This window comes from Hakea prostrata, chromosome 8, assembly GCF_041222555.1.
Source record: "Hakea prostrata isolate BN-2017 chromosome 8, UWA_Hpros_2, whole genome shotgun sequence".
NCBI classification, from domain to species: Eukaryota; Viridiplantae; Streptophyta; class Magnoliopsida; order Proteales; family Proteaceae; genus Hakea; species Hakea prostrata.
The window spans coordinates 9576179-9590075 of record NC_142607.1 but is presented as its reverse complement, the minus strand read 5'-3'; the positions used below and the strand labels follow the sequence as shown (position 1 = coordinate 9590075).

General features: G+C 39.8%; 1 protein-coding gene across 1 annotated transcript; it reads right to left on the bottom strand.

The window, feature by feature from the left end:
* Positions 1 to 8304: 8304 nt before the first annotated feature.
* Positions 8305 to 11176, bottom strand: LOC149006740 (small ribosomal subunit protein uS4y). Its single transcript, XM_089166583.1, has 3 exons — positions 11100 to 11176; positions 10404 to 10785; positions 8305 to 8702 (listed from the first exon to the last, which is right to left on the bottom strand). The coding sequence occupies exons 1-3, from the start codon at positions 11125 to 11127 to the stop codon at positions 8519 to 8521; spliced, it is 594 nt and encodes a 197-aa protein (XP_089022709.1). The 5' UTR covers positions 11128 to 11176; the 3' UTR covers positions 8305 to 8518.
* Positions 11177 to 13897: the final 2721 nt, after the last annotated feature.

Below are 13897 nucleotides of genomic sequence, written 5' to 3'. Positions count from 1 at the left end.
TTGGATGGCATTAATTAAGGATGACTCAGGGTTGGAGTTGATAGTGAAGAAGAAAAAAAATGGCTAAGAAAAACATAGCGAACTACTTGGCTTATAATTTTATTTTTCCTTCAATTACATTTATAGAAGAACATTTTTGAGGATGTTTCAACAAAAGGAAGAAGAAGGTAAGATTGGCTTTGAAAGCATAAATCTGTCCATCTGTGAAGTGAGATGGAGAACAGCAAGTTTCTCTTTCGTGCTGAGTTCCTCACGGATTTCTTCCCCTCTGTGTGAATCTTCCTCTTTGATCTTCAAATTCTGATGATGAACGATCACAATGTTCTTTCTCCAGTGCTAGCTCCACATTTTCATCCGATCTAGATGACTTGTACGGATTAGACTCCATCGATCTTTCTCTTCCTCGGTCCTCCTCTTGTTGCTGCTTCAATTCGATTGGCATGGAAGACAGTTCGTCAACTTCCGAACGAGTAGGAGTAGGTTGTCTCCCTAAATCTTGGAGGAGGATCATCGAAAACTCGGAGGCACTAACTTGTTTATCAAGATTTGAGACCAGAGATGTGTTGTAATATTAGTCCCACATCGACTGATGTGGGAATATGTGGAGAGGAAGAGGCTATAAAAGAATGCCTCTTCCTTCTTCTTTAATCATCCCAAATATCTTCTCTCTTGGATATTTCTTTATTTATAGTGGAGTTTTCTCTCTTGCCCATATATTATTGTGTTATTCGTTTCTCTTATTTGCGGATTGTTCTATTCGGTGGGTTCTTCATAACCCGACAAGATGCTATGTTGCAATTCGTTCCAGTTGCAATTCGTCCCATTAATATTTATCTGAAACCAAGGAATGACTGAAAGAAGAATAGAAAACTACACAGAACAAAGCAATGAGTGTTCAGTCTATGCTTGTAAGGAAGGATCATGCTTGGGAGTAGTGCTGCTCCTAGCAGTGCATGATCCAGATTCAATTTTGGGTCTAGAGCAAATCTGGACCGTTGAATGAAGTGATTGCTTTGGACCCTAAATTATTCTGCGCGGCAAGCTGCTGGCCGCAGCGCTGCTCCCAAGCAAAAATGCTTGTAAGCAAAATTCTTTTTTTTTTTTTCTTTTTCTTTTTTTTTTTTTTGGGTGGAGAATTAAATGATAGAGTAACGACTCCATTAGCCCCACTAAGAAAAGGAACATGCTTCCCAAGGCAACTCGCCCCACTCTTCAACTCAATGGGTGAATTTAACGGAGGGGGTTGCCCCTAGGTAACCACTATATGACTTTCATCTTGAGATGGGCAAGGTATGAGACTCTACTCACTATCATTCTCTATGCTTGAGAACCCTCTCGAGCCCTTCTATTGTTGCTTAGATTAACTTGGGCGTCGGAGGCGATCCCTCGACCAACACCAGGTCGAGTTGCTCTAATTTCCTTTGTGAGTGCAAGCATTACACCTATTCATATCGAGTTGGAGAAGCCTTCAAGAAGTCATCCAACTATCCGGCTGACGTGAATGTCTAGATGCAACACATACAATATGTGCCTCTATACCGGCGTGATAGGTCTCAACACTATATTCAACTTAAGTACGAGAGACTACCGAACTTTTGTTGTTATTGTGGTTTCCTCAGTCGCGACGATAGTTGATGTAACAGTTTATTTGAGGATCTGCTTATAAGGATTCTCATAGCTGTACTCTCGAGATGAGTTTTGCAAAGATTTTGAGTGATGTAGGTTTAGTAATACTCTTCGAGAAATGCCTCCACCGAGTAGGTTGATTGAAGAGGCCAGCCGAAGGCGCCAAGTTTACTCCCCCATTGTTGGAGAAGATGGCCACCCTAATGCAACCGCCACCAACCCCCTAACAGCCACTGCTCATTGTACCACTCTGTCTGATCCTAGACAGATACGTGGCTCTTCCCTTGTTACCCACTCTGTCAATTTCCTAGTTGTCCCCCAGACCATGGGGATTGCCACGGAATCCCAACCGAAATCCTCACGTGCTCCATATCCTCCAAATCCTCCCTTTAACAGTATAACCTGCAACGATCCCTACTCACCTGGATTTGCGGCCCATCATTTTTCCACCTAGTTCTACTCCTTCTCTTTACCCACTAGTCCCTACCCTATCGAAACTTCTTTCCCATCTGTTGACCCCACCATTGAAAACCTTCTCCAACGCCTTGATATAGCGGTGACTATTTTCCGCATCTTACCCCAACTTAATGTTATTTCCATTTCTACCCCTGAACCTATCTATATACCTCAAACCCTGACCCATTTATCCCTAACTGAGCCCACTTATCCCCTTACCCAAACCAACCTTATTTTGTTTTACCCATCACTCCATCCACCAACACTCCACATGTCCCTAGTCCTGATGACCCACCTTCATTAACTGGACTTTCTCACTCACCCCTTCAGGTCCCACTTCGTCCCAGAATTACTAGGCCAAAGCCCACACCAAAATGCCGAACGAAGGCTAAGAAACCAAGGTCCACTAGGTACTCCCCTTTTCCACCATCTTCTTCCCCAACACCCGTATCCACTGCCAATCAACATTAATGATCGGCTCCGTGGAGGGCGAGGACCATCCTCACGGGTAGCTTTAAAGGTCCTAAGTTGGAACGTACAAGGCTTGGGGAGCGCCTTGTCATGGCGGTTTATAAAACATCTCTCCCAATCACCCAAATGTCATTTTTTTAATGGAAACCAAATTACCTTCTGCACATATGGCTCGATTTCAGAAGTTGCTCTAGATGCATGACTTCTTCTGTGTAGATCCGAAAGGTCAAAGTGGAGGCCTAGTTGTCTTCTAGAAACGCCATATTCAATTGGAGATACTAGCAACTAATGCCCATGTCATTGATGCTAAATACCCGAATATTGATGGTACTTGTACATTTACCTCTTTTATCTATGGTGACCCAAGAAGAGAGCATAGAAACCTTGTCTGGGATCAAATCATTATAGTCTGGGAGCTCAAAGATAGCCGCCATGGTGCTTGATTGAGGACTTCAACTAGGGGTGTAAATGGATAATCGAAATTCACTTCCGAATTTGCATCCTCATCCGTCCGATTACTAATAAAATGCGAATATGGTAATACCCGCTTCTTATTCGTCCGAAAAAAATTATCCGATTAAGTCACTTATTTGGATTTATTTTTCTTATTTTTATAGATCTTTCGCTTGAGGTATGTGACTCTTTTCTATATTCTCTACTAAAATAACTACCAAAATCACTAATTTCTTAAATTTCCAACCTAGTCCTAACAAATAAGGTGGTAAAGATGTTAACAAATAGTCAAAAACTTGTATTTAATCTGTATTCATACTCATTTAGAAGAATTTAGTTAAGAAAAAAACTATCCGACTATCATCTGAATCCGACTAAATCCATCCGAATATAAGAGGATGCAGATATGGTATTACCACTATCCGTTCCGAATCCAATATGAATCTGATCCGTTTACACCCCTAACTTCAACTCACATATAATGTGGAAGGAAAAGCAAGGCGGGGGTGTACAAACTTACTTATGATTGCACTGAATTTCAGAATATGATCAACACTCGTGGCCTAGTTGATCTGGGTTTCAATGGACCTTCATATACTTGAACAAACAAACGCAAAGGTGCGGTTAATATTTGGGAACTTCTGGACCGAGTCTTAGTCAATTATTCATGGTGGAGCCTATATCCTAATGGGGCTGCATTTGAGAAAGTATCCTTTGGTTCAGATCACAACCCACTAATCCTTGATACTAAAGGTGGTAAATGGCATGGCAAGAGACCCTTTTGGTTTGGAAGTACATGGTTTTATCGTCCCCAATGTAAAGATGTCGTTGTTCAAGCTTGGAACAAAACTCAACATGGGTTGATTGATTCCCAATTGCTGGGTAAACTGTCACAGTGCCAAACTGATTTTAAGAAATGGAATTCAAACGTTTTTGGGCATATCCACTCGAAGATTAAAAAACTAAAAGCTATTTTGGAGCAACTACAAGGAGTTGATGGGGATTCCTATTCCCAATAAGAAGTTGATTATTGGACAGGTCTACTTGAAGAGGAATTGGCCCAAGAGGAAGAGTTGTGGCGACAAAAATCCTATGTAGAGTGGTTAAAAGGAGGAGATGCAAATACTTGCTATTTCCATGCTTGCACCTTACAACGTGGACATATAAATAGAATTCTGAAATTAAAGGATGCAAGTTGTGTGTGGAAGACAGTGGAGGAAGACATTGAGTATATTTTAGTGAACCACTTCACAAAGGCTTCTACTTTAGAACCCATTGATGTGGAGGCCCTTAACCATCTTCTTCAGGCTATGATCCCAATTGTAACTCGAGAGATGAATGATCAATTATGCAAGATTCTTACAATAGAAGAAGTGAAGACGACACTCTTGTGATGGCTCCACTTAAAGCACCAGGTCCAGATGGTCTACCCCCTCTTTTCTTTCAAAAATTATGGGATCGTGTTCAAATGGATTTAGTGAGGGGTTTGTATTGCACTTCTTTGAAGCTAAGATTTTTAATATGGAGCTCAATGTTTCTTATAACTGTGTTATACCAAAAATTGATAGCCCTGAATCAGCTGGTCAATTTCACCCAATTAGTTTGGGGAGGGTGGTGGTTAAAATCATTTCTAAAATTCTTACTATTGCATAGCATTTGAGATGAGGTGATATCCCCCTACCAATCAACATTTATCCCCTCCCGTCTTATTTATGATAATGTGTTTATTGCACACGAGGTATTTCATTACACAAGGAAGAAGAAAAAAGGCAAGAAAAAATATTTGGCCGTGAAATTAGATATGAAGAAGGCCTATGATTGGTTAGGGTGGAGGTAAATGGAGGCCATATTACTCCGGTTGGGCTTTTCAATTTATTGGGTGAAGTTGGTGATGAGATGCATTACTTTGGTATATTATCAACTCCTCATCAATGGTCATATCAATGTACCTATCACACCCTCTAGAGTCATTTGGCAAGGAGACCCATGATCACCAGCACTCTTCATTCTTTGCTCCCAAGGGTTGAGTTCACTCATTGCACAGGCTGAAAGAATGCGACTTATTCAAGGTATTAAGGTAAGACAATGGGCCCTGCAATTAGCTCATCTTCGTTTTGCTAGATGATTGTTTATTGTTTATTGTTTGAGCTTAAACTGAAGCAGTGTGCAACTTAAAGGCTTGCTTAGATATGTATGGTAAAGCAAGTGGCCAAACAATCAATCTTAAAAAGTCCAATATCTACTTTAGTCCCAACATTCACATCAAATTCAAGAGGTGGTTTTCTAGAGTATTAAAGATCTCATAAATTAAAGGATTGGAAGAATACTTAGGCCTCCCTTCTAAGGTGAATCCATCCAAGCAAAAGACTTTTCAAGAGCTCTATGATTGGGTCACACACAACATGGAGGGGTGAAAATTGAAACTATTATCTCATGTTGGTAAGGATTTATTACTTAAATATGTGATGGTTGCTCTTCCACAAAATGCTAGTGCACACTTTAAACTTCCCAAGTCCCTTCATGAGCATATTCAAAAATCATCAGCCAACTCTTATTGGGGTTGTGTAGAAGAAAAGAACAAAACCCGCTAGATCCCATGGGACTAGTTGTGTATGCCCAAATGTCAAGGTGGTTTAGGCTATAAAAACTCGGAATGTCAAAACCGTGCCTTCCTAACAAAAGTAGTTGCAAGATTGTTGAAACATCCAACCTCTTTTTGGGCCACTTTTTATAAAACCATCTATGGAATTCCCTCATGGGAAATTTCTTCAAGCCCAAGTTAGATCACATGATTCATGGGCTTGGAAGAGTACTCAACTTAAGAAACATTTAGTGTGGCAGGTTGAATCAAGATCTGATATTAGAATCTGGGAAGATGGTTGGATCCCTTCCCACTCAAGCTTTCACTTACACCATCCATGACCGTCGGACTGCACTCTAAACACTGTGGATCATCTGATTGATGAAGAGAACCGTGTCTGGAATATGGAGATTCTCCAAAATTGGTTCCATGACGAGGATATACAGGCCATCCAGAAGATACCATTATCTTTATTTCCCAAGTCTAATAATCTAATAAGCGTTGGTTCACCAACAGGTTTGATATTAGTCAACGCAATGTATTTAAACTCATGTGATGAAGCAGTCACTCAATGTAGCCAACAACGATCTTCTTCCCACCATGCCCCATGGAGATCCATACCTAAAGATACTTGGTAGTTCATTTGGCGATGTTTAATTATCCCTAAAGTTCCCAAGTTCATGTGGTGCGTACTTGCAAATGGTTTGGCCACGGGTCTTGCGATGGCAAAAAGAAACTTTAAAGTTGATACTTCTTGTTGCATATGTGGTGAGGTAATGAAGTATACTCATCACTTTTTGTTTCAGTGCAATTTTGCTAAGTTGGCTTGGTTCTCTTGCCCACTAGGCTTTAGAGGATAGGATAATCAACTCCCTAATGGAGCAGGAATGGATCCAACATATCATTGCTCTTCCCATAGCTGAAAAAAAGGAGAAGTTGATGGTACAATCAATGTATTTTTATATGTGTTGGTTTCTTTGGATTGCCAAGAATGACACTATTTTCAAGCAGCACCTTTGAAATCTTATAGAGCTAGGTTTGGCATTGGGCCCAGGAATATCATGATGCTCATAACTTAACCAACTTGGGGCAGGCAGCTAAGATGGGTATCCAACAACACTCAACAACACTAACTTGGACACCGCCTCCACCACAAGTCAATAAGATCAATGTGGATGCTGCACATGACTTGCATACTAGCTCTTTAGGTTGGGTTTTGTTGTGAGAGATCATTTGGGAACTCCTAGTATTGTGCTCTCTATGCCGAGTATTGCATCTTCAGCCCTCATGGCCAAGGCTCACACTATGCATACGGCAGTCAAGGTTTAAAGTATCGATATCGAGTATCGTATCGGTCAGGTGATTTAAGAGCGATCGTTCTATATCGGTACGCTAATGTATTTTAGTGTATTAATGGGGCGTCGGATGTGCGGTTGGGTCAAATAAAGATACTTCGGTGTCGGGCGTAAGTCTTACCTGACTTCTTATACTTTTGGTGAAGGCGTGAATTTGGCAATTTTTAAGACTGATCATTGTGAGCTTGTTCGCCTACTTAACGGGGCACCTCCACCCTCTCCCCCACTGGATATTGTACTCATTAAACATGATATTTTGGAGATGGGGCAATGCTTTAGGGCCTGTTTGGTTACACGAGTCTAGAAATTTCAAGTATCTAGAGATTTCAAATCTATGGAATCATATTTCATAAATTAATTGTTTGGTTAACCTAAATCTGTGGAATGAAATCTGTGGATTTATTTGTGCTTTTTGTGAATGTGCAAATATTTAGCACTTTTTATGAAATCTTTGGATTTCACCCCATACCCATAGATCTACAGATTCACATTTTTAGTGTAAAAATATGAATCTTTAGAATTCATGAATCCGAGATTTCACAACCGGTTAAATCTCGCATTTATGAATATAGAGATTTGAAATCTTTGGATTCACGCAACTAAACAGGCCCTAATGCGATGCTCCTTTGTTTATGTTTCTAAGTGGAACAACTTGTTTGCTGACCACCTAGCCAAGAGGGCCAAGTTGGTCGATGGCAGGACTATTTGGCCCAATTCTGCTCCTTGGCTAGAGTCTCTATGTAATCTTGTTCGCTTGGCTTCGTCTTCCCTTTTTCCCCCCTTGCCGGTTGTGCTGGCCAGAAAAGAATAATAAATAGTTTTCGTGTAGTAATCGTCCCATTACTATAACGCTGCTCATGCCTTTGCCAGATCCCAAACACCCACATCCATCTCTCAATCCTACACTTTATACCTAAAAGGAGAATGCAGTCACTCAAGAAAAAATGATTTACAATTTTTGCAGGCAAATCCATAAACCAATACAAATTTGCAGGACTTTGTGAATATGTATGTACATCTAGAAAAAAAGACATGCCACCCCAGCTCAAAAGGACAGGCTCAATTGAAAATAACAAATATCTCTTAATAAAAAGATCACAAAGTTCACTCTCTTTGATGGTATAGAGTTCCACCACATATATATCTATATGTTGAAGTTCACTGGAAAGGGTTGAGATTTGAGGTTAACTGCCATCTCAACCCACATGAAGATATTTTCAACACCGCTAGCCCAATGGACCAATTTAGATGAGAGCCTAGATCCTCTACCTCACCTCAAAACCATCAACCACAAATGACCAGTCTTAAATTACCTGATTGCATAAATATGTATGCTCCAACAGAAAGGATAAAAGAGCAATCTTGTACTTAAGTTCTTTGCTCAAATAACAAAAAGGATCAAAACCAGTAATCAAATGCAACAATGCATCATGTCTCAGCCAAAAAAATTTAAATATAGGTCGCAAAATTCTTCATAGCAACAATAAACCAAGTCTTCTACCAAAAGAAATAAACCATGTAACAAAAACCGACAATCTTTAGCTTCTGAACCTCTATTTTAATTTCTCTAGATAGCTTACTCCTCATCCTCTTCATCTCCATCCCCACCAGCAGCCTTCTTTGCAGCAGCCTTCTGGTTCTTTCTCTTCACTCTTCCAGGGCGACCACCTCCAAGTGGGCTAGTGAGTGAGAAATCGATGTGCTTCTGTGAGTCCATTCTCACCATGAAAGATGGAATGTTAACCACCTGCCTCCCAACTCTGGAATGTGACATGAATTCCAGTTAATAATCTGTCCGCATCCAATCTTTTTAAAGCCTAAGCAAGGTAAACCCAAGTGGTTTGTGTGGAAGCAAGTCAATCAAATTCTGATGACTACAAGAAAGAGAATGTTGATGATCACGGAAATTCCTCAAACAAGTATCATTCACTTCATGGTACTCTGCTGTTTTACCAAAGCAGTCCTCAAAATATAAGAAGAAAACAGTACTGTCTATAAATTTTTGGAATTTAATTGCTGGTTTGCATTTGCATCATCAGAAAAGGGTGTAATCAACAAAAGGTTCTAGAACCAAACTTAGATCAGTAAAAAGAACACCAATCCCCATGAATGCCAAAGCTGGGGTATCAATGTCAAGCTATTGTGGCAGAAATATATGACAAGGCTATCCAGGCAGAAATAAGATTGACAGAGAACATTACACAACATACCACTTCAATACCTCTGACAAATAATGGGAATCAGACGATAAAAATACCAAATGGAAAATAGGGTGGGAAAAGCATGGACAGTAACTACAACCCCAAATGCTTTGTAATACAAAGCACAGCACTAATGAAAAACCATTAATTTTGAGCAGATGTCGTAAACAAGATTATCCTCCACCACCTACAATAGGGAGAACTCGGCAGAAAATAAAATGCCATCTCCAGCACCTAACTACAGTTAGCAAAATGCTCAGATGGTGCCAAAGCATTGTTTATGTACATAGAGAAAAAGAACAGAAAACTCCAAACACAAACCTAAAGCTATTTTTACCAATTATACAGTTGCAATTGAACTTAAGAGAATGGAAGGCCAAACACTCAGAGGCCCAAAGAATCAATCTCTCACACTCAAGTCACATTTTTACAAGACTATTATTCAAGCCTACACCACAGATTCAAAAAAGACAGGGCACGTTTCCGTTCATGTTAATACCCGGGGGAATTCAAGTTCATAGATTGATTCACCAACATTCTCTCTGCAGGGCTCCTTAAAATAAGGGTAGTGACACGAACCTCAGGAATGAATGGGCATGAACTGGGAAAAACCAATAAGAAAAGAAACAGAACTAGAAGATAAGACACATGTCTTATATGTTTGCCCACCACCAGCTGTCAACAATGAGTTGATGAGAAGGCAACAATCCATGTTGTACCACAAAGACAACCTACCATTTTTCCTACCTCGTTTGTCAAGGGATGGCACACATTAGGTTTTGATAAGCAACCCGTTCTGTCCAACATAAAACTGCCTCCAGAATCAGCAGTTAAGGCATTGTATGGCATAGTGGCATACTACCGCAGCGCACTAAACTCAAAAATGAATTTTAGTATTGAACAATAAATTTTATATTTTGCAAACTGCCATTTAAATGTTCAATTTCAAAAATAGCGGTACTCAACAACTCCCTCAGGAATAGATCTCCGCTTCTGGGTAATGTAGGAATTAATGTGAGGTACACGCAAAAAACAATATCCATGCAAGTTCAAAAAAGCAATCACCAAAGCCTAATCCTCATGGATCATGTGCTTAAGTGCAATCAACTGAATATTGATTAAAAGAAGTAATTTAGCATTGATTAAAACAAGCAATTTACTAATTTAGTCACCATTAAGAGCATCAGGACCTTAACTAAACCATGAAGCAATGGAACCAGTAAGATATACAGATTAAAAGCCAGGAAGTAGATTTTCCACCTGATGTGCCTCTGCCTGATGAGCACTCTAGCGTGGTGAATGGACTTCGCCATACCCGACTTGAACACAAGAGTCTGGAGACGGCGCTCAAGGAAGTTCTCTACAGTAAGAGCCAAGACGTAATCGAGCTTGTTCTGGCTCTCGTCCAAAAGCCCGTACCTGTTCATCCGGCGGAGAAGGGCTTCACCTTCAAAGATACGGCGAGGGTTCTTCTCATCAAGAGTAAGAAGCTCCCTAGCAGCGTTACGGATGCGGCTAAGTGCATACTGAACTCTCCACAACTCTCTTTTACATCGGAGACCATACTCTCCGACGAGCTTCAACTCAGCATCTAATCGCTCTTTCTCGTATGGGCGACGAGGCTTCTTGAAGGTCTTCCCATCTGAAACAATTTATGATACAAGGTGACGATCCAGATTTTAACACAAATCCATTAATGAAAACAAGACCGGTAGCCACCACCATTGATTCACAAAAAAACGCAAGGATCTAAAAGAGTTTTCACCTTAAAACAATCAAATGGAGTTACGTTCATTGAATCCCTAGACTAAAACTATAAAATTTCTTGTTCAAGATGAAATTTTTTTCTACTTCCCAGTATGAATTTCTATAGAAAATGCCCAAATCTTCAGATGCTATTGAGAAAACAATGCGAAATCTAAATTAAAAACACAGAGAGAGATAGAGAGAACTTACAGTTCCTATAGAAATTAACGTGGACCATGGCTACAACGCCGTTCCAGACTGGTGCCGAGAGGGAAGAAAACACAGACGAAGGCGAATGAAAGAAGGAAGAACTAAAAAGTTTATAACTTTATATAGGAAACACTAAACCCTAGGGTTACAAGTGGGCTTCGACCCGGTTGATCGTTTTACCGGGTTCATCGACGTTCCGCAAATTTGGTTCAATTATGTAATCACCGTTGTAGGTCCAAGAAGTTTTGGCCCAATTGGGCTTAGAAACCGAATAAATCTTTCCTTTTGTGCTTGACTGGTTTTTTGTTGTTCGACTCTCTAGCTACTTTTGGGGGTTAATTTTTAGAGAATTGGGATAATCTTACTCTTTATTTACACATCTAGGAGGGGGTTTTCTCTAAACACTGACAAGATGGATTCTCCTTGAATATATTGATGATAGGATAGATAAGAATGAGGATCGAGGAACCTGACTCCTTTGGAGAAGGGGCCTGTAGGTAAAATGAAAGAAGTTTTTTAGTCATGTTTGGTGTTATCCCAGATTTACCTTGTATAGGAACTCAATCTCAAATCAGTAGCGGAGCCGGATAGTGCATTAATTGGTTGATTGGGTCATGAGTTGATCAAGGGGCTTGACCTTGGACCTTGATGAGCAAGCTCAAGTGAATATCTTGATAGTGTTCAAGAGCCACCGGTCTAGGATGCTTGACCTTGGAGCTCGATGGTCAAGCTCAAGAGAATATCCTAATAGTGTTCAAGAGACATTGATCCTAGGGACTTGACCTCGAGCCCATAGGTTGCTCAAGATGAAGACCCTGACACCATCACGAGGACAAGGGATCGATGCTTGGGGGGTGATTGGACTTCCAAACATCATCCCCCAAAGACTATGCCCCCCCCCCCCACCTTTCAAGTTGAACGGAGCTGCCCCTAGGGTTAGGCACGCATGAAGAAGCTTGGAGGTTACTTGTAGACTCTAGGGATACTTCCATGAATATGCGCCCATGATTGATAGGGAAGATACATGAATCTAACAATGTCTGCCTCGAGTGATGCATCTAACAAATGCGGCTATGTTATGTTGGCTGCGATTGTCCAATCAGGCCACCACTGCCACTTGCTACAACCGACAACTTGGGACTATTAACTCTTGCATCCAATGTGTTGACCATTAAGGAGATATGGGCCAAGTGAATGATCAAACAACAACCATTGGTTAGATTCTACTATAACTATTCCTCATTATCTTGTTAAATGGTGACGCCCAATTGCTCTTCATTTTCTCTCCAACTACTTAGCCTTGGAACTCTAAAATCTCATTCTTGGGGTGGTGATGTTATTGAATCATGGTGCACAAGTTCAATGCAACTAGTAAGAAGTTGACCACGGTTTATGAAAGAATCATGTTCAATTGCAACAAGTATTCACAAACAAAGTTACCTAGTCAGGGATTCAAGTGTGGTATGCCTCCGCTATTGTTTCTTGATACTATAAAATCATTGTTGGTCATGTGAGAAGATTAAAGACCACGACCACTAGGATGGAACAAAAATTTTTTCTCTTACTAAGCTGAACGGTTATGTTACTATGTATTCTTGAAAATCATACCAATGAGTCTTCTATCGAGGGGCACGATCATTGAAGCGACAAACTTTACAATGTCTTCCAAGGTTATAAGGTATGGAAATTATTGTTGGCAAAACTAGGTTTTGATGGGACCGGGTGCTGAATTGAGTCAAAACTAGGGCATGTTTGATTACATGAATCCCGAGATTTGAAATCTCTGGATTCATGAAGGCAAGATTTATACCCATTTGGTTGTGAAAATCTATAGATTCATCTTTTTACACTAAAAATGTGAATATGTAGATTTATGAGTATGGGGTGAAATTCAAATCTCTGCTATAAAAACGCTAAACATTTGTGCATTCACAAAAATCACAAATGAATTCATAGATTTCATTCCATATATTCGGTTAACCAAACTGTTAATTTTATGAATTATGACTCCATAGATTTAAAATCTCTAGATATTTGAAATCTCCAAACTTATGTAACCAAACGGGCCCGAAAAGTCTGGTCTACCTGATCAAGAGTTGTAAAATAGATCTGAATAAAAAATGACAATGGATTAATTAATATAATTTAGTCCTATTTGACATGTCATAATAAACTCAATGAATTTTACCATAAATAAAAAAATAAAAATAAAAACTCATGAGTTTTCTTCTATTTTAAGACATTATAAAACTAATTTTGCTTACAAATTGCCATACATTATACCCAAGTAATCCAATGTATATCTGCATTCTTCTTTCCAAAAAAAAAACATATTTTCGTACCATCAAAAGTAGAAATTTTCCCAAAGGTCTTTTGAGCTTCCTTGACTTGTTGCCATTTGTAAAATCTCTTTGATCAGATCCCAAAGTGGTTAAACTTTTCTCCATGGGAACCTTGCTTTGATACCAATTGTTATTCTTAGGTTAACACTAAGAGGGGGGGTGAATCAGTGCCTTTTAAAATTCTCTTTTATGTGACACTTCTTTAAGCTCAAGACAATGTTAGTCAAGATAATCTTCTAGTTATCAATTACACAAGGGCACGTCAATTGGTGATGGTGGGTGGGACTGGTAGACCAGATCGACCAGAGATAATAAAGGGTTTTGACATTTGGGTTTTGAATGGGAAAGAGTGGCAAGAGATCTCGAGGATGCCCCACAAGGTCTTTCAAGGATTTGGGGAGTTGACAATGACTTTGCTAGTGGAGAAACCTATGATCTCATCTACATCCAAAGCTA